Source organism: Nipponia nippon, unplaced genomic scaffold (assembly GCF_047370975.1).
Source record: "Nipponia nippon isolate SJK-2023a ecotype South Korea unplaced genomic scaffold, ASM4737097v1 scaffold_9, whole genome shotgun sequence".
Classification (NCBI taxonomy): domain Eukaryota; kingdom Metazoa; phylum Chordata; class Aves; order Pelecaniformes; family Threskiornithidae; genus Nipponia; species Nipponia nippon.
The window spans coordinates 41669318-41689528 of record NW_028262413.1 but is presented as its reverse complement, the minus strand read 5'-3'; the positions used below and the strand labels follow the sequence as shown (position 1 = coordinate 41689528).

Genomic DNA, 20211 nt, shown 5'->3' with positions numbered 1-20211 from the left:
GCATGAATGGGGAGCGGCTCGGGCTGACAGCTCGTGTGTGGATAAACCCAAAAACAATTGGCAGCCAGCGTGCACGGATAACCTGGGGTGGCTACAGCCGAACCGTTGGCGGGCAACGTGCAGCCGAAATGCTCACACCTCTCCAAGGTGAAGCTGGGATGCACAGCACAGCAGGAAGGAGGGGATCCCTCCCCAGCCCTGTGACGCTCCCCTAGTGCACTCGTTTTCCCTCCAAGACCCCGCTAGAGGTGCGAGCTTTGCCCCGCTGCACCTCTGTTTCTGCTTGTTTGCTAATTACGCCCTCACTCACGCGCTGCTCAGCGAGCGCGGCAGGGAAGCTCAGCAGACCGGCTCCGAGCACGCAGCGGGTTTTATCTGGTGAATATCTCAGCAGCGGTGCCGGTGCCTTGGCACGCTAACAGAGCAGCCGTGCTCTTCCCAGCAGCTGTGCGCAGGGAGCTGCCTGGCCTCTGACCAAATCACAGCCGGCTGCGGCGAGGAAAGGGGAGAAAAAAAAAAAAAAAAAAGGCCCAAAGTGCAAAACAAAAGGCACCTGCCCTGTTTCGCCACCATACCTGGTGCTGCTGGCAGCTGCCCTGAGCTCCCACGCTTTAATGTTTCGGCAGCCATCGCCTCCGCAGAGCAGCCAGAGGATAGGGAGAACCAGGTGCTCTCTGCTGAGCTGCCCCAGCCCCTTTTCCCTTTAAAAAAACACTTCCAAGTCACCCAAACAGCAGCCATTGCCAATGGCACGTTCACTGCCTTTAAAAAAAAATATAATATTAATATCTCTTAACCCCTCCGAGTAACAAAAAGCACCTAATGGCTCCCCAGGCTGTGCTTGCCAAGGGATGCAGCCTGGTGCACACCCTGCGTCTCCCCAGCCCGGTTGGGCTGCCGGCACCCACGAGCCGTCCCCACGCCCCTGTACCCAGCCCCAGCCCCGCAGCCAGCACTCCCAGCTCCTCGCCATCCCCACGCGGAGGCCGGTGGCGGGGCTGGGTGACCCTTTGTGCCTCTGTGGCACGGTGCCGGTGGTGGGGCCGGCTGTGCCTCCCGCTCCTGGTGCCGGGAAGGGATGCAAAAGGCTCCTCGCAGTCCTGTGGAGGAGGACGGGAGGGGGCTCGGTCACTGTGTTGGCTCCAGCAGCAAAACAGGGGACATGGTTGTGACTCTGGCACCTGGGGAGGGAACGAGAAAGCTCATTAACAAGTGTGATGCTTGGCTCAGCCCATGCAGGGGAGGGTGCGGCTGGTGCGATGCCCCAGAAAAGGGGTTGCATATTGGCAGCTATTGGGGTAACCCTCCCCCCCCAAATCCCAGAGATGGGTGGAAGTGGAAAGCAGCTGTTTTGGGGTGTGCTTGGCTTTCACAGGAGAGGGGAGAAAGTGGGCATTCAGCTGGGGAAGGCTCAGAGCTCTGGGGAGCCGGGCAGGAAACCTTCATGGACATGACAAGGGAATGAAAAGTTGAGGGAAATGGAGCTTTAGCTTTTTTTTTTTTTTTTTTTTTTTTAGGGCAGGGAGGAGGGCCCAAGAACTGGAACAGACAAAACAAAAAGACCCTTTTTCCTTTTTTCCGCCAGTTCCTCCAAAACCATCCATATGACTGATGTTTCCAAGGGGTTGATTAATCCAGTCTGGGGCCAAGCTCAGACTGCACATTTCCATCTGCCCAGGGTTAGGAAAAGCCTGATTTTCATCAACTTTCCTCCCCAGGCCAGCCACTCCCTTCCAACGCTGCCTGATAAACTGGCTTTAGAGACAACCAGCCGCTTGGAAAGAACAGCAGCAGCAAAACTCTGCAGTCCCTGTTTATCCGGCCTCGCTATTATGCACATGCAAATGGTTTCCCTAGGAGCCATTGAGAGAAACTGGCTGTGACTTTGTTCTGGCAACGCCAGTGAGGTTGTAACAGGTTGCAAGCAACCAACCCAGCAGCACGCAGGTGAGCTGTGGCATTTAGGAGCTGGGAGATTATCCCGAGGATTTTTTAGGCTGCCATTTGCAGGCACCCAGGCCTTTTGCATAGGAAGATGTCTGGCCGCGAGCAGGGCTCTGTCGACGGAGCCAGGAGCGATATACAGCAGCAAAACCCTTCAGCTTCTTGCAAGGTGAAAGCTGACCAAGCACTGTTCCATGTGGAAGAGAAGCCAAACCAGGCAGCAGTAAAACCATCTTTACAAAAGGCTTGTTATCTAAGCTGTAATTAAATAATCAGGAAAAGTGACTGAACAGATGTGATGTTTAGCATACCTGGTATCAGAACACAGTGCTGGGTCTGGCACGCTGCCTAAATCCTTGCAGGAGCTTTGGGGCCAAAGTTCAGCTTTTAGGTGCCTCAAAAACCTGCAGCCTCGGCCACTCAGCGCCCACCCAACGGCAGGCACCGGCTGCTGGTGCCACCCTGCAGCCTTCGCAGGAGCCAAACCCACCAAAGGGCCCCGATGCGAGACACAAAATGGGCTCTGAGCTTTTGGATGCGCCCCAGGAATAAGTGCCTGGCCGCCAGTCTCCGCTCCCTCCAGCCCAGGCCGTGAAGAGGGTCCTGCAGGAGCTGAAGGGCACTGGGAGGGGAACCCCTGGCTCCTAGCTGCTACGTTCCTGTTTGCTTTGAGATGGGAGCTCTGACTTCTCCATCCCAGGGGAGCGTTTGCAGCTCAGGAGCCAGCACAGAGGGATGCAGTGACTTCCCTCTCCATCTCATCTTCCCCAGCTGGAACGTGCAACCCGTGAGCAGCTCCCTCTTCCCCGGTGACCGTCGCAACCCCCAGCTGAAGGCTCCTCTCTCTGGCCCAAGCCCATCTGTGACTGCCTTATGAAAATGAGAGCATCACACAGGACAGATCGTTTGGAGAAGCCACTTTTAATTTGGAGACAGGCGGCTTGGAACCTGATACGTTCCTGGTACCACCTGAAGTCACCTCCTGGGAGGTACAGAGTTGTCCCCATCAACTGTCACTGGACAGGACTGCAACAGACCACCCAGCATCATCCCCTGAGCTCCTGGCTGGGCTTTGCTTGTGTTTATGAACACAGAGCGCCTTTATTAGCTGAGTGCTCAGTATTTTATTTTCCTTTTGTAACAATTCGCCTCCTCGTGGCTCCACCGCCATGGGTGGGAGGAGACTGGGCTTTCACATCTCATATTGCTAACCATGCTTGATCCCTGGATTAACTGCAGGCAATAAGCACTACATTAATGTCACACGGCATCCTTGGCAGGGGCTCTGGGACCTCTGCCGAAAGATGCCCCGGCTCCAGCTGGGAAGGGTGAAGGCCATGCCCTTGAGGAAACATTTCCAGCTGATCAGTTTTATGCTTTAAATGAAAAGCAGGCTTGGTGTTTTATGATCAACATTTTCCACGGACATATTATTTTTTAGGTTTCAGGACTGGTATGAAAGCAACCTCACCAGTTTATAGGTGAGAAGGTTGGTTTTTTCATGAGTACAAAGTACTATTTCCTACTGTGATTGCCCAGGCCTTTCCCCACCTGCCCGCCTTGCTCTGCTCTGAGGGCACCTTGGATGGTCCCTCCTGAGCCTTCTCCAGCTGAGGGGGGGTCCCATAGGATTAGGATTCCCAAAGCACACCAGCACCTGGGCACGTGCTGGCCAGCCTGCCTTCTGGGTGCCCCTTCTTGAAGAAAGATCTCATAGGGACCAAAATGGGTGTTGCAGCAGAGACCTCACATGGTGGGAGCTACAAGACAGAAGATCCCTCATCCAGACCCGCTGTAGGACAACAGAGTAGTCACAGGACCCTATAGCCACTTACCCCAGTTCTTGAGCCCAGTTTTGGCACAGGTGTGGCCAGGACAGCCAAGGCAAGCGTGTGGGAGGTGGCTGGTGGGGCATGGGCAATGCATTCGGGTCTGGCCTTCACTTGCCCATCTTGGTGCTTTATTTAAGGAGCTGTCACACTGGCTGAGGCCATAACAATAACTTAGCTTTAGAAAAAAAAAAGCAAGAAAAATGAAGTGAAGAGACATTCTATTTAGCAAGAATTCATATATATTTTAAATACTTAATTTAACTGAAGAGTGGAAGCGAAGCCAAATAAGCACATAAAACCCTCACACAGTGACTTTTCACCAGTTTTATTTGCAGGTTGGCATATTACAGTTCCTAGTTTTCTTGTGCTTGTGCCAGGCTCCAGATTACAGGGGAAAAAAATATCTATATAACCCCCACAAAGCTGTTAATTAGGTCTGAACAACCCAAATACAGTACAAAGAAAAAAGGCAGGACGGGAAAATAACGTCATCTCTGTGTCTTCAGAGACCGCTTTTTATTCACTGGCTGAAGAATCAACTCCCACCTCAAAATATTCCCTATTTCTATTCCCAGCAGTGTGGCTGGTGTTAGGTTTTAATATTCAGACACATCTGCTACCAGAGAAAATTAATTTTCAGCTCCAGGATGTCTCTTAAAGGGAGGCCCCATTGACCTGAGTTGAAAATGATGGAGTCCTCACACTCTTTACTGCAATATTTAATAGTTAATTAGATTACTGAGCCACTGTGACAGATGCTAGGCAACGCCTGAGGAGGAGAATTTGGAAAGGCCATTATCTTCCAGCGCCGGGAAAGCTCTCAGAGATCTCAGTTTAACCCTTTCCACTCTTGCCCTGCCCTTACTGTGGTCCAACCCATGTTAAAACCAGGTGTTTCGCAAACCAAAGGCCAGCATAATGCTCTGGATGCTTTTTTTTTTTTTTTCCACCTGAGAAAAGCAGGTGGTCACGTTGGGCAAATGCCTGGCAGAGGTGCCAGGAGCTCCTCCTCAGTTCCCAGCTGGCATCAAAAGAGATGATCACTGGGAGATGCCGGTAATTTCACCCGCTGGGCGATTCCCAGGCGCACCAACCACACCAAGTGGGAAGCAGGGAAGTGAGAGGGTGTTGGAGGGTTTGGGCAGCATTCTTTCTTCCCTGTATTAAGTGAAGTGGATTTTGATGAGTCTATGGAAGAATTTCCCTCCCCACAGTCCCCAGCTTCCAAATAAAAGCATAAGCAAAGCTTGTCAATCCCGCCCCCATACATGAAGGTTTCCCAGCTCTCTCAGCTATCTGGGAGGTAGTCTCCAACCACCAAAGCAGGGTTGTGTGTGTTGCTGGTGCTGTGAAACCTGCAGGCTGAGCTAGCAGAGGTGTTACGGACTTCCTGGGAAGATGACGCTATCCAAGTGTTGTCCACATCAATATCTGCTTTCACGATGCAAGGTGAGAAGAGTTTTTGGCCTTTGCCTGGCCAGCTGCATCTCAGCACAGAGTGGTGAAAACATGCAAAGCTCTGTGGAGCAAAACTGGTAACCAGAATGGCAACAAAGCATCCCACTGGCGAGGACGGAGGAGGAACCAACTGCCCTGTCCCATTGCATTCCAATGGCACCTTCCCTGAGCAAGCAAGAGCCGGAGCACCAGAATGAGACAGGACATCATGAGTTTCCACCAACTATCTTATTCTCACACACCCCAAAACATCGATAAACGCATTCTTCTTCTGGTTACAAAACCCCTTCCCTCCCACTCAGGTCTCACACAGAAGTCTCAGAAGTTCTGATTTAACAAGCAACAGTCTGGATGTTAAGTAAACACCAGGACCATCAAATGCACCGTGGCTTCTAAGCTTCTGCTACCCACTGAAATGTAAATACAGAGCACAAAAAGAGAGCCAGGATTCGCCAGCATCCCAAGGGTCACTTGCCTACATATTCATCAGCTCCAAATAAATCACCTAGATACGCAGCAAAAATATTGATCTACCGAGACTTTTTCCAAAGCGCCTGTTGCCCTAGTATCTCCCAGGACTCATATGCAAGCGCTTTCAGAAAGAGTAACCCCCTCAACTGCATGGGGACAGGATGTATTCTATGGTGACAGCCACGAGAGCAGGCGTGGACACATCTGCCCTCCCCTCCCCACCCACCCACAGAAGGGTGATGCTGGCACATCCAGCTAGCTTGGAGCTGAGGCAGAGGAGCTGTGGCCTGCTTGCAACCATCTATGTAGATGTATCTCTTAAGATACTGGGAGGACCATCTGGAAACAAGAGAAATCTGGGAGCTAGCTAAGACTTAGAACATGGCAGAGCTGATTACTCTTTTCTGTCCTTGCATCCCACCTTTAAATGCTCCCTTCTCATAAAACATGAGCAACCTGGAACCCGTAGCTTCGGCTTGGTGTGTGGAGATGCAATTGAAGCAGAAAGCAAGTTTCAGTTTAAAAGGAGGAGACCCCTTACTTTATTGACCTCCTGGATACAAGCCCCCGAGCCCTGACCCTCATCATGATGGCAAGTGCTTCCAGGTGCTGACAAAAGCTGTGGGGATGAGCGAGTAAGGCACCGTTGTGATACAGTTCCACGTGTCTGACGTAGGGTCGTAGCAGTCCAACGTTTTGCACCTCTGAGTCCCAAAGTAACCCCCCACCACGTAGAGTTTATTCCCCGAGGCCAAAGCGTGGCATGACATGCGCTTGGCTGTCATGTCCCCAATGCGTGTCCACTGGTCCGTTTCGCAGTCAAAGCGGTAGGCGGATGCTGCCGTGAATTCTGTGTCTCCCCCCATGATGAAAATCTGGCTACCCAGGACAGCAGCTGCTGTGTAGCGCCAGGGCTGTGGGCATTCGGCTTTGATCATCCACCGATTCTCAGCTGGATCATAGCACTGGACTTTGGACACCATGTCTCTGTGAATGCTGGTCCCACCAAAGACAAAAAGCTTCAGCCTGGCGCTCACCACCGCAGCGTTGCTCACTCCATCTCTCAAAGGAGCCACCATCATCCATTTGTTGGATATGGGATCGTACTTCTCTACTTGCTTCAAGGAAACAGAAGGAGATGCAGGAAAGACTCCAGCTACTGCAGTGTGTCCACCAACCACATACAGGCAGTTTTCCAATTCAGCTGAGCCATGCCCAAACCGAGCTATCAACATCGGGGCAGCTTTTGACCATTCCTCATGAACAGTGTCATACACCCATACATCTTTTGAGACCCCGTTCTCTGAGCCCCTGCCTCCAGTGACATATACTTTGCAGCCGATGGCACAGGCACTAAACTCCTTCCGTGGACTCGGCAGGTCTGCTTTGGGGATAATTTCCTTTGCTTTGTGATCCACTTGGTAGATTTTATCACACATGAAGGTCTGTCCTCCCAGGATCAGCAAGGTGTGCCCAGCTTTGCGAGGCCTGGCACAGGGACTGGTGACCACCCCATCATTCTGGAGGATCTTCTTCTTGCACTGAATAGCTTCATCCAAGACAAGCTTGTTCCTTTCATCCACCATAATCAAGTCCTCACAAGCCAAGGCTTCCTTGAGGCATTCAGAAGGAAGCAAGGCCAGACGAACATTCCTCAGAAGTTCTGGGAGATAAGCCTTCCGCTCATCCAGATCATATTTCACCCACTGGATAACAGCTTTAAAGACCTTTTCTTCATCCTCAATTTCCAGCTCATCACTGGAGATGAGGTCCAGCAGAGTGTCCTTGGAAAGGTTGTTGAAGTCCTCACTCTTATGAACAGTCTCAAAGTTCACTAGGCACATCCTCCAGGAGAGCTCGTAGAGCCGCCGGCACTGATGAGCATCCGAGAGCAGCATCATGCCCAGGCAGTTTGAAGGGTAAAGGTTCTTCTCCAGGAACTCAGCCGCTGCGTCTCGGACGTCATGGAACTGCAGCATGTCTCCAGCCTCCAGGAGGGACTCAGCATTCTCCTCATTGATGATGATCCGAGAGGAATAAGCAAAGTCCAGCAGTAGCTCCAGCACCTCTGGGTGGAGGCTGTCATGAAAGTTCACCTCATCATCCAGGCTCTCCCGGAGGCCGTTGCTAAACATGGCTTCAAAGTATCTGCTGGAGGCAGCCAGCACTGCCCGATGACATGGGAATGACCTGTTTCCTGCCCAAAGGGTGACATCGGTGAACATGCAGTGCTTCCGCAGGGTGTTCAGATGGGACAAGACACAGTCCGGGTGGGAAGCTTTGTGAAAAAGCAAGATGTTCATGGAGCCGGTGCTAGTCCGGGATTTACGGTTCTCGTGGACGCTGACTGACATGATGACAGAGCTCTTGCCTGCAGAGAAAAAAAAAAAACAGAAAACCCATTATTCTCTTGTTCTTACTGATGTAAGGCACGGAGGATATATGCAATCCAACTCTGGTCCACTTGAATGGACCTCAAACGTGAAACACAGGTGACACCCCAGTGCTCCTGCTCTGTGGGTGCTGCTGCACCCTGGCTTGCAGAGCCCATGCCTCCTGCACCCGCACACCTCCAAAAATTCAACTCAGGCTGAGAACAGGGGGAAGGCGGAAGGGGGTGAGGGGGGAAATTCTGCACTGTGGTTTCAGCAACGGAGCAACAAAGTGAAGCAATCAAAATCCAAACTTGATGGTAAATTGTCTCAACAGCCCCTAGAGGGTATTGGCAAACCGCAGAAGAGTTATTTTTCCTTAGAAAGCAGTGTTAAGAGAGCAGTCTATCCAGGATAAAGGGCACCAGTCTGTTCTTGGCTCAGCAGAAATCAAGTTTGGCTTCTGATTTTCATGGAGATTATTGCAGGTTTAGGAAAAGCAATTGCGACTGGTTTTATTTATGGAATATTTAGCGACCAGCCCAAGCCAAAAGTTTTGAACAAATTTTACCAAACCCTTTCATTGTAGTTTTTGTTGATAAAACTCAGCAGACACTTCTTGTGACCTAAACATTCTGCAGGACAGATTCACATCAGAGAATAAGACAAAGGAGACAGCTAAATTATGCTTTTTAACAGACAGGCAGAAGCAAACACAAGGCTTTTATTAGCTAATATTTCATTTAAGTGCTACCTGATACCTATCCTTGCCTGTGGAAGAAAAGCCCTTCGGACCAATCAAATAATTAGTACTTAGATGATAAAATCCAAGTCATTTGCTCCAAAATATTTGAGCCAGCTCTGTTTTGTCCCCCATGTAACTAAAGTAGACAGACAGATATGCATACAGTCCTCTCTTACAGCAGAAAGTCAGTACTGAAGTTGGTAGCACAACTGTCCTGAGGTTTGAAAAATGAGCCTGAAAAAAAAGAAAAACGGGGTCAGCCTGCTGTGCCTCTGCTACAGGGCCCTGGGACAGCAGAGACAGCAAAGCCATCGCAGGCACTACACTAGATGACATTCATTTTTCAGTAAAAGAGACTCTCCCTGGCTAAAAGAGGAGTTTGCAGGCGAGCAGCCCACTAAATGGGCTAAAGATGGGGGCAAGTCACGGAGCTCGGGTGGGCTGAATTGCCCCAGGAGCGGTTCAGTGCTTAGGGCAGCGAGGACCCTGTTCGGATGCACAGGAGCATCAGCGGCTGCTGCCTTCAGCTCAGCTTCCCTGCCAACACAAGGCAGTCACGAGCAATGGCTACTAGCTGGGGAAAGTGGGCATAATTCACAGGAAAAAGGGGTTGATTGAGAAACACTATCTGGCTCTGCTAGATCTCCCCTCTCACCCAGGACTATTTTTCTATCCCTTTCCTACCCCCTCTTCCCCAAAACACTGCAGTTTTGCTTTGCAGGTTGGAGACACCAGGGTTGAAATCCCACAGCATCCCGCTCCAGCCACCAAATTGTTTAGAAATCAGTAATTAGCCACACAGATAAAACTGGGTAGGGTTTTTTTGGGCTCCATGTTTGCTCAGTCTCAGTGACTCCTCAGCCTCCCACCCCCTTTTGGCCTCCCACACCCATTTTGGCATCCACGCTTGATCAGCCTCAACTCCTCCTTGGCCTCCCACCCCTTTTTGACCTCTACATTTGCTCAGCCTAACTCTTCCTTGGCCTCCCACCCTCTTTTGGCCTCTACGCTTGATCAGCCTCAACCCCTCCTCAGCCTCCCACCCCATTTTGGCCTTCACACTTCTTCAGCCTCAACTTCACGTAATATTTTGGCCTCCCACCCCCTTTGGCATCCATGCTTCTTCAGCATCCCTCAGCCTCCTACCCCCTTTTGGCCTCTCATCCCCTTGTGGCCTCAACCATCTCTTAGCCTCCCACTCACTTTTAGTCTGCACATTTGCTTAGCCTCAACCATTCCTCAGCTTCCACTCTCTTTTGGCCTGCAGACTTGCTCAGACTCAACTCTTCCTCAGCCTCCCACCCCATTTTGGCCACCATGCTTGCTTAGCCTCAAGCATTCCTCAACCTCCCACCCTGCTTCTTCCTATCTGTGGAAGAAAAAGCTTTTGGACCAATTAAATTAATAGCACTTAAATTAATAGTTCAGACCCTGTTCAGATGCACAGGAGCATCAGGGGCTGCCACCTTCAGCTCAGCTTCCCTGCCAACACAAGGCAGCCACGAGAAATAGCTACAAGCTGGGGAAAGTGGGCATAATTCACAGGGAAAAGGGGTTGACTGAGAAACACTGTCTGGCTCTGCTACACCTTCTCTCTCACCCAACACTATTTTTCTATCCCTTTTCTACGCCCTCTTCCCAAAAACATTGCAATTTTGCTTTACAGGCTGGAGACACAGGGGCTGAAATCCCATGGCATCCCACTCCAGCCACCTAATTGTTCAGAAATCATAATTAGCCACACAGATATAGCTGGGGAAGGGTTTTTGGTTGGGTTCTTTTTGTTGTTCTTGTTTGATTGTTTTTTTAACTTGCTCTTCTTCTTAAGAATCTCTCTCCCCTGCAAGCACAAGGTCTACAGATCATCGCTGTCCTCCCCAGCAAGGCTGAGCTCACCACCGTCACGCCAGCCCAGCACTCGGGGTCCTGGGGGAAACCACGGAATGCCAAGAGAGCGGACGCAGTGCTCCCAGGCTGCTGACAGGTCACAGCCTTGACCTGGCGGAGACCTGGAGCCACACAACCCTCCCATGCTCCACGGGTGGATGACCTCAACCGGAGGCGGATGGCCAGATAAGCTGCCTGACTCATGCTCTGCTCACGCGCTTCCTACCCCCTGCTTCTCCAGCACCTCCAAAAGAGTCCAAATTCGACAAATAGTTGTGGGCACATCCCTCCTTCCCCATCCGCTGCTATGAATTATTGAGGTTTGTCTTCCCGAGGCCTCACTCATTCCTCAGTGCTGTGTCGCAGTCCAGAGAAAAGGTCCCTCCAGGCCTCCCTGTCCAGAAATGATAGTTTGCCCAAGCAGCCACAACTCCTACTTGGCCTCCGAGCCGGGCAGGAGCGCTGCCACAGGTATTCAGGTTGGATATGTGCATGCTCCTCACCAAAATCCCTGCAGCTTGGGGTCGAGGCCACCAAGCTCGTTTCGCTTGGGATCGGAGGCTGCACAGAATCAAGGCTCCAAAACAGGAAGGAAAATGCCATTACAGAGCAGCGCTTTGAAGTGCATCTGAGGGAAATGGTTTCCAACATCTACACCCAGCGCAGGGACAACACTAATTTAAGAGGTTATATGGATTCCCGTGTCAAACCTCTATAACGCTGAAGCAAGGACTACAAATGAAACATTTATGAGTCTGCTAAAAGCTATTGATTTAGGTTCCTATTCCTGCAACCTCAGAAACCACCCTGCCATTGCTACCGCTTTCTTTGCTCGCAGCTCAGGTCAGGTATTCAATGTCAACCTTTGATTTGCTTATGCACAAAAAATTAAGGAATTTATATAGGACAGCTATGGAAACAAACAAAAAGATTGCAGGAAGGCAGCATCATTTTTTTCTGACACTAAGATTAGAAAAGCCACTACTCAGAATGGAAGGAGCAGGTCATTTAGAAATGAAAAATGTCTATATAAAAGCTGCAGCACAGCCACTTTAAATAAATACACACATATATATGTATACACACACACATATATATATATATAAAAAAAATCTCAGGCTTCTAACATCAAACATCTTGCCCAGGGCATCAGGTAACCAAATATTTCTATCCAAGGGGTATTGAACAACTTCCAGGGAACAAATTGGCAGGTTCCAGTCCAGTCCCCATTAGCACTGCTCTTCAGATCGCCTTGTCCCACTACCAGCACCAGCTGATCCCCAGTACAGCTGAAAGCTAGAGAGGCCACAGCCCCTTTATTTGGCCTCTCCTGGAGCTGGGTTATGACACTGGATGCCACTGGTCACAGATCAGCAGGGCTAAACAGACCATTACACTGAAAATAAAGCAGCCTCTGAACTCTGGTGTGCAGCCATCTCACCAGCAAGGCTTGCTTGTGGTGTTCAGCAACTTCCAAACAGCTTGTTTTGAGGGCTTCTTGGATCCTACCATAGCTGGGCACAAGCAGAAAAGTGGCAGGTACTAATTCTTCCCCTCACAAACACACCCCACCACATCTCTCAGTCTACTACAGAACTTGGCATCATCCCATCCATATCAGATGAACAGAAACTGCAGGCAGCAGCTATTTCATCTGATGGGTTTCTTCCAAAATCTAGCAGCCTTATAAACCTCAGAAGCCTGTAGCTAAAAGGATCTTCTACACTTTTCATGATGTGCACAAACGTGTGCTTCAATTTAAGCAATATTTAACTGCAGCGACGAACAGGCTGGACCCACAACGTACTCCTATAGGCACTTCTCAGAAGCAGAGGCATGCAGAGCAGAATTTGGCCCCTACCACATTCCTTGCTTCCCTTACCCAGCTACCGAGCTGAAGAGAAAAAACAGAACCACTCAGAATGAGGAATATTTTACACAAAGAAACCTGTCAGCGGCTCCTGCGAAGCTCCCACCTGCTCTGCGAGAGCTCAGGGGGTTATCGGAGCTCTCAGCCGCATCCTCCATCGCGCAGGAAGCTATCACTGGAACAGACGCGTCAATGCAAATAGCAGAAGGCATGACCTGAACAAACTGGGTCTTGGATTTCTCCACGCTGCATTCATTTTTTTCCTTCGAAAGGCAGTTACTGAAAAAATAAATATCTACTGCATAGCCTTTTAGAAGGATCTTACTGCACTCAGAGGCAGACAATAACCCTTCTTCCATATGGATAAGGACAGAGGGGCATCAGCTTTTTGACAGCTATCCAACGCTGTCTGCTGGCTATAGTATCCCCCTGGCTGTCTGCAGCCTTTGTACGGCACGTATAGGAACGACAGGTTTTTTTCCAGCAGAGCAAGGTAAGGGCGCTTTGGAAATCCTTCCACTCACCCACACAGGGCAGACAGCAACCTCAAAGGAGGGTAGGAGTTGGCTCATGGAGAAAAGACCCCTCGAATCTCAGCTCATGAAGAAAACACCCCAGCAGTCTCTCTGGACAGGACAAAGCTGGCAAAGAGAACAAGGGGAAAAAACAAAACCACAGAGCTGGCCAAACTCCCCACCCAAACAACAGCCACAGTTCTCCTGTCCGAGTGCCTCTTGCTTCCTACAAATGATGCCCCAGCAGAAGGCTGTCCCTCCCAGGCTGGTGGGTCACCATGTCGGAGCCCTGCTTTAGGGAGCTGGTATGGGTCATTTAGGAGAACCTCAGGAATCATTCTATTACCTCTTGAAAAACCCAAGGAGCACTTAGAAATTGAATACTTTAAAGCTCCAGCTTCCAGTCTCCAATCACAAAAGAAATGCATAAGAGAGGACAGCTCAGAAGGACTATTGATACATGGACTATGTTTAGCTAGGCTTGGGGTTCCCCCTCCATCTTAAACCAGCAGGCTGTCCACAAATCTCCAATTTCATTCACTGTCTGCAGGGAATCACCAGCTGAGATGCTGCTTCCTTTCAAGAGGACAATATTTGAGAGCGAATAAGATGTTCCCCAGTGGGACGTCAGGGGATCAAGAATCATTTCTGCTTAGAAGGGCAAACCACAGGATTTATAAGTGTTCTCCCAAGACCGCGAAGGTTGGCTAAACACCAACAAAGAGCCCAAATCCCATGAACCAAAGCTGGCACTTTCTGTTTGCCAATCAGACTTTCAGAGAAGCAGCAAGCAGAACACATTTCTTTTTGCCCCACTCAACCATGAACTATTTAAAGCTGTAAATAAGTAAATAAAGAAGCAGTAAGGTTCCCCACTGGCTTAGCTCAGAAGACCTGGAAGAAGCTGCTCATGCCAAGCAGTCAGCCATACAGGCCCTCCACATATGGACTGCACTACAACCTACAGCCACTCCTTCCAAACCAGAGCAGACCTGCGTCGAGCAGCCAGCGATGGCTGCTTTTGCAGGGAGGCAGGCGTAAGATTCATTTTTATTTTCTCTCTGATTTCACAACATCAGCCCTTTGGGGTGAAACACCATCTTGAATTCAGCCAAAGTTCAACTTCTCCCTGGAAGCGGTGGGATAGATTCTCTACCCATTCGTAATAGGCCTACTCTCTTGTCCCAAATATCTGTACCTTTCCAACGCCTTCATGGACCCCACCACCGGGTGCTTAGGCCAGCAATACGTTCCCAGGACAAAATTACTGGTATAGAACCATTTTCCCCCATTTTACTGTACAGAGTAGCAAACTAGAAACCTAAAGTCACCTACTGTGTTGTCTTCACAGGCAAGAGCTCCTTGCAAAGCTGCTTAGGAGAAAGAGCAGTGTGGCAACACACCGTCAAATGCAGCACCCAGATACAACTGCGTTTCAGATGCAATTTCCTGGCACTGGAGACCATCAAAAGGTTCGCAAAGGGGGATCTAGTTCATGCAGGCATTCACGTACTCACAGACATAGCTCAAGCTTCAAAAGCGGAAAAAGCCCACCAGAAGACAGGAAAAGGTCGGGGGGGAGGGAGAGGGAAAACAAGAAAGGGGAAGGAACAAATGTAAAGATGTTTTGGGGTGATTTTCATGTCCTTGCACAACACAGTGGACTATCAGTTATACAGCCTGGAGCTCCTTGAAATGCTCGATGCTAATAATGCCCTTCTGTAAAGAGTGCTTGAGATGAAAGGAATAAAAACAGCACCTGGCATTTAGTGCAGCACTGCACTTGTTGAGCGTGGAGCCTGGGCTGCTGCCAGGTGGGCAACAGCAGATCTTCACCGCATCACCTCTCTGCTCTGTCCACACTCCCGCGTGCCTGGATGCAGACTTTGCTCTCTAACAAATTGGGTTCAGCTCCAGCAACTTCGGTGAATTTAGTGGTTTGCCCATGTCAGCCAAATTTGTTCTTGTCTTCTTCAGGATGACTAATGCAGCAAAGATGCAACTGTGATTCTGCACGCTGGAATTCAGGCAACGTAACTCTGCCGTGAATCAGAGGGTATCTCTGTAACAGAGCTGGATTTGGCCTTCCTGACAAACTTTCATTGTTTCATCATATTTGCAAATAGGCAAGCAAAGAGAGTTGACCCCATCCCCCAAAGCAGAATTTCTGATCCTGCCCCAGTCTTTGAGAATGGAAGACATCCTTATCATTTCTTCTCATTTTCTCACTTTCTAGTCTAGCCTGTATATCCCAGACAGAAAACAGAGAGACCCTGTGAAAGGCTCCTTCTGTTGGCTCAGACAGAAACTGGGAGGTTTTCCAAGCCCAATTCTGTAGGCTCCAGGAGATCAGATTGTCTGGAGAAGGTCCGGGCACGTATCTGAACGTGCTTACTAAAGCAAAGCTGAACTCAGAAACCCAGTCTGTCCATCACTGCTTCATATCCCTTTCTCAGCAGTACCCACCATTCCTCCCTTTAAACCTGTGCTTCACTCTGAGCCCAAAGCCACCACAAGAATCTGCTGAATGCCACTTACCATAGAAAACACAAGCAGTATTTCCAAGCTGTACCAATTAGGGAGGTTCTTGTTCTGTCTTGCAAAAGCACTGGTAAAAGGGGCAGTAGTGCCTCAAATCTATAAGACTAATATGAGCCAAAGGCAACCATGTTCCAACCAAAATAAAAATACCCACAGGAAATCCACTTTGCATGCAATACATGCACTTTTATTTGCAAATCGGGTGTTGGACTTGCTACTCCGCAACTGAGTTACTCCATAAAGCTTCTTGAGCTACCTGTGAGGCAATCAAATAAAGTTCACATTCACCACTAAGCACATTGGCTTTGCAGTTCCTGGGAATACCACACCCTCCTATGACCACTATCCAATAGTGCAATAAATAACGCTTTTAGCCACAGTTTGGGCTCCAGACAATAGCTTTTCATTGCTACGCCTTAACCCCAGTGGATCTTTTCAGAGCCTGTGATTCATTTCAGAGGCTGCCGTGGGGTTTTGTCCTCCCCGCCTGCCCTCTAGCTCCACTACTGAATAAATCCCATTCTGCCAGATCAATCACAGTCGCTTTGCAAAATGAATGCAGGGCTGCAGAGGAGGCAAGCGAGTTTGCAGTCCCGTCTCCCAAATTATACTCAAAAAGGCTCCAGAATGGAAACAATCTACTTGATCGCAGTATCCACTCCAGCCCCATCTGGGCAGGATAAAGTCCTTTTCAAGCGAGCCAACTTGCTAATGTGCTGCAAAGGCAAAAGGCCTTTGGTACTTCAAATATAGAGGAGCAGAACCACATGCCGCTTCCCAGAGAGAGTTTAGAAGATGAGATGTGGTATACATCAAATTAATGCCAGAATAACCACTGCAGTTGCTGACTCCAGAAAGCACATTCAGATCCTCCCACTCCCTCCTTGCGTACCATGCCCGGCTCCCAGCGCTGAGGTTGGCAGAGCCGATTGCTCCGATGGTCAGGCTAACCAGATGCCCTGCTGCGGACACTCATACCAAACAGGTCTGTCTGCCTGCTGTCAGGGCAGGATTTCAGTTTTGTGCCTGGCCAGTTAACCTGGGGTTTTGTTTTGTCTTCCCCACTCCCCTGGCAGGCAGGAGATCTTGGTGCAACTGCCAGGTTCGATTTGCAGGAGCTCATTTGCAGTTCTGGCCAGAGTTCAGAGCCATGGAGATGGGAGGCCCTCGTGCCTCCTGAACCAATTAGCCCCTGATGTTGATGGGCACGCAGGACAGCCGTTCCCAACTGGACTGTTTTAAAGCACTGACAGATATTGAAGGGTCTGGGGCTGCAAGATGGGGCATTGCTCGTTGCCCTCTGGCTCTGGACAGAAGGAACAAATGTGACACCCATCTCTGATCTTTTCATTTCAGTACTAACACAGCATCAAACCACGCGCTCAGCTTGCAAGTTCTGGACCAGCATGGGAGGACTGCAGCAGCCCAGGCTATCCTGGGCATCTGTGCACACATCGCAAGCAAACCGGAGTGATTGCCAGTGTGCTACAGTAATAAGTTTGCCTCACCACAATCTGACAGGCTATCACATAAAACTGGTAGTCTTTGCGAAGTCTAATGGTCAGCAAGCAGACAGTGGTTATGGGACATGCAACATTCCCAGGCTCGAGGGAAGGGGGGAAGACAGAGCAGCCTGCACTGGCTGGAGTGATACTAATAGTCACTGCGGGGATATAAAGTTGATAAGCAAAGACAGACCGATGTGATGGTGGTTAAAGGTCAGGCCAGGGGGCTCGGGGCAGCTTGTTACAGCTAAATGCTTCCTAGCCGGCATTCTTGCAGCCACTGTTTTAAGCAACGCCAGCTACATTCACTGCAATTCAATTACAGTCTATAAAAGACGGGAGTAAATCTACTCCTCAGTTCAAGTGCTGACACTGCTTCTTCAAACCTGCCCCTTCCACGGTCCCCAAGCATCAGCCGCCATCGTCGCCGCCACGGACACCCCGGGCCAGCTCTGCCCGTCCTGCTCCGCCTGCTCGCACCCAAGGCCGAGGCACTGCTCAACACCCTCTCTTTTGTAATGCTGCCACTTCCCTCCCCATCTCGCAACGCGCTGCCCATCCTCTTCTACCTCCACAGATGGCCTCATCCTGCCCTTCCTGTTTCACTCATCCACCTCCTAAACATTGCCTAAAACCTCCTCTGGCTGTTAAGAAGAAGGACCTGAACTCCTGCAGGCTTCGGAGAGCGGCTGGTTACCACTGTAAGGACAAAAATGCTATCACAATTCGCACATACATACGTACACATAGACATGCACACACTCTTTGTCGCCATCCAGGACCACGTCCAGCACTTACTCCAGAGCTGGAGGGACCATGTTATATATCAGACACATGCTCATTTTCACACGTTTGGAGTACATGTCATGCAGCATCTTGTCATCTGTTCCCAAGCTGTCTGCCTTCACAAATTTCATTTGCCTAGTTCCTTCACTTGAATGATTTTCAACTGGCCTTATCTCCTCTCCAAAACCACATCCGAGACGCCATCCTCACGGCTTGAGTTACTTGAACCTGCCCCAGATGCAGCATGGGAGGCCACCACAGGGCACGCTTCACATACATGCTGAGGCAGAAGGACTTCAGGTAATCCCCAAATACTCAAGAAAATGAATAAAAAAGGATAGGAAGCTTAAGTTCCCCCGTGCTGAAGCTGCTTACAGTCTCCTGTGTACACATTATGGTGTGACTAATTTGCTTCTGCAGCAAATTTCACCCTGGTTTTAGCCCTGAGAACCTTGCGCCCACCCCACACCTTCCTGCTGCAGAGCAAACTCCCACCTATGCCCCCTCCGCAAGTGCTTTGCTGAATATATATAGCCTTATCACAGAGATAAACCAGAGCAGATGGTTAGGGTTAAAGACACAAAGGAGACAAATGTGTTTTCAGATAAGATTTGATCTGAAGCAGCAAACAGGACAAGGAAAATGGAGAGGCCCCAGAAAGGGTCCCATCTCACTGAGGAGACAGACCCCTTGAGAGATGGGCAGAGAAAAGAAAGTACCTGAGAGCTCAGAGCTGGCTTACACCTACTCCGAAAGGAGACTGTCACCAGAGCAGCAATCAGCAACCCAGCTGAGTTAGCAGCAGCCGGCCACCACTAGAAACGTGCGGGGTGTGTTACAAACATCTCGGGTTGCTCCTAAGGTAAGTTCAATAAAAACCAAGTGTCACAAGATACAGGAAGGAGGGAGAAGACAAGGGAAGTTACTAAAGTATAAAGGTTATACAGAGTTGTTTGTTTTTCCTGGGGCTCTGGATCTGTCCAGAAGTACACTTGAAGGAAGACTACAAAAGCTACAGCCCATGGCACCCTGGCCAGGGAAGCCACTCCAGCAGATCACAAGAGAAGACGACATGCAGAGACTGCCAGGAAAAGAAAACAGAAACCAGTTATGAAGCTGGGGCTCTCCATATAAATAGCATGAAACACTTGGGTGTCTGCTTATGAAAGACCGAGGACGGAAGATTTTCCAAGCACAGATTTGGTGAGTCGAAGCCCCCAACGCCTATAAGTGCAAGTGGATGGATGAAAAAAACAAAGAAAAAAAACCTAAACTCAACTACCAGACACGCTTGTAACTTTTTTTAAATGCAAAGGGGCCTGTAAAGGACAGCAGAGGGATGGAGAACTATTTTTTCTCCTCTGTCACTTCGGCTCAATCATTCATACAAACCTGCGGACTCCTCTAGGCAGGGTCACTTGAACTGATTTCATCGGAAAGGCAATGGAAGTTGTGTCCCTTCAAGCACAGTTTTGAGAGAGAGATGTGCGGGGGGGGTAAGCAATGCCACTTCACTTTCATATTCAAGAGATGAATAGCAGCTTTTTCTTTAGAAAGAGAAGAGAAGAGCCCTTCACCTCCCCGCGCACTTCGCTGCCTGCCTTCCACGCCTGTGAAACCTGCCCACGAAACGCGACGTTCCCAAACGGCAGGCGAGCCCCGGGGCCGGCGAGCGGGGCGGCCCGCTGGGTGCCCTTCTGCCCGGCCGCCAGGTCCCTGCGCTCCGCCGGCTCCGCACCCCGGCAGAAGCAACCCCGGCATGACCGAGAGGGGCCAGAGCCGGATTTGGAAGCGGCGGCTCGAACCCAAAGCGGAGCAAAACGACTCACCGTCTCTCTCCGCGCCCGGCCAAGCCGAAACCTCCGGCAGCCCCGAAGCCCTGGGCACGCTCGGCGCCCCGCTGCCCCCCGGGGCGGCCGGCGGGCAGGAGGAGGAGGAGGAGGAGGAGGAGGAGGAGGAGGAGGAGGAGGAGGAGGAGAGCTGCGGGGCGGAGCGCTGCCGGGGCGGGGGCTGCCCGGCCCACGCCTGGAGCGATGCGCGGCGGCGGCGGCGGCCCGGCCCGGCCCCGCGCGCTCCCGGGACCCAGCGTGACCAGCGGGTGGAACCTGCCTCGCGTGGGGCTCGGGGGCGGGGCCGGCCGCCGCGGCCACTCAGGGAGCGGCGGGGCCGTGACGCGCCTCTCCGCCTCGCCCCCCTGCGGAGCGGCGCATGGAACGGGGCGGGCACAAGCGGGGAGCGGTGACCAATAGAAGGACAGGAAGGCGGCTTGGGGGCGGGACGAGGGC

The 20211-nt window shown here is 50.7% G+C and overlaps 1 protein-coding gene across 7 annotated transcripts; it reads right to left on the bottom strand.

The window, feature by feature from the left end:
- Nucleotides 1-931: 931 nt before the first annotated feature.
- On the bottom strand, nt 932-19918 carry KLHL25 (kelch like family member 25). 7 transcript variants are annotated; one of them, XR_015701609.1, is made up of 4 exons: nt 14854-15285; nt 6127-8076; nt 3780-3951; nt 932-1181 (listed from the first exon to the last, which is right to left on the bottom strand). XR_015701609.1 is itself a non-coding variant. In XM_087745150.1 (3 exons), the coding sequence occupies exon 3, from the start codon at nt 8057-8059 to the stop codon at nt 6290-6292; it is 1770 nt and encodes a 589-aa protein (XP_087601276.1). In that variant the 5' UTR covers nt 8060-8076; nt 13104-13220; nt 19756-19846; the 3' UTR covers nt 5944-6289. The 7 variants fall into 7 exon arrangements, 5 of the variants coding, with proteins under 5 accessions (XP_087601276.1, XP_087601277.1, XP_087601274.1 ...); XR_015701610.1 differs by having other exon boundaries at nt 933-1181; nt 6247-8076; XM_087745150.1 differs by lacking the exons at nt 932-1181; nt 3780-3951; nt 14854-15285 and adding exons at nt 13104-13220; nt 19756-19846 and having other exon boundaries at nt 5944-8076.
- Between the last annotated feature and the right edge of the window lie 293 nt (nt 19919-20211).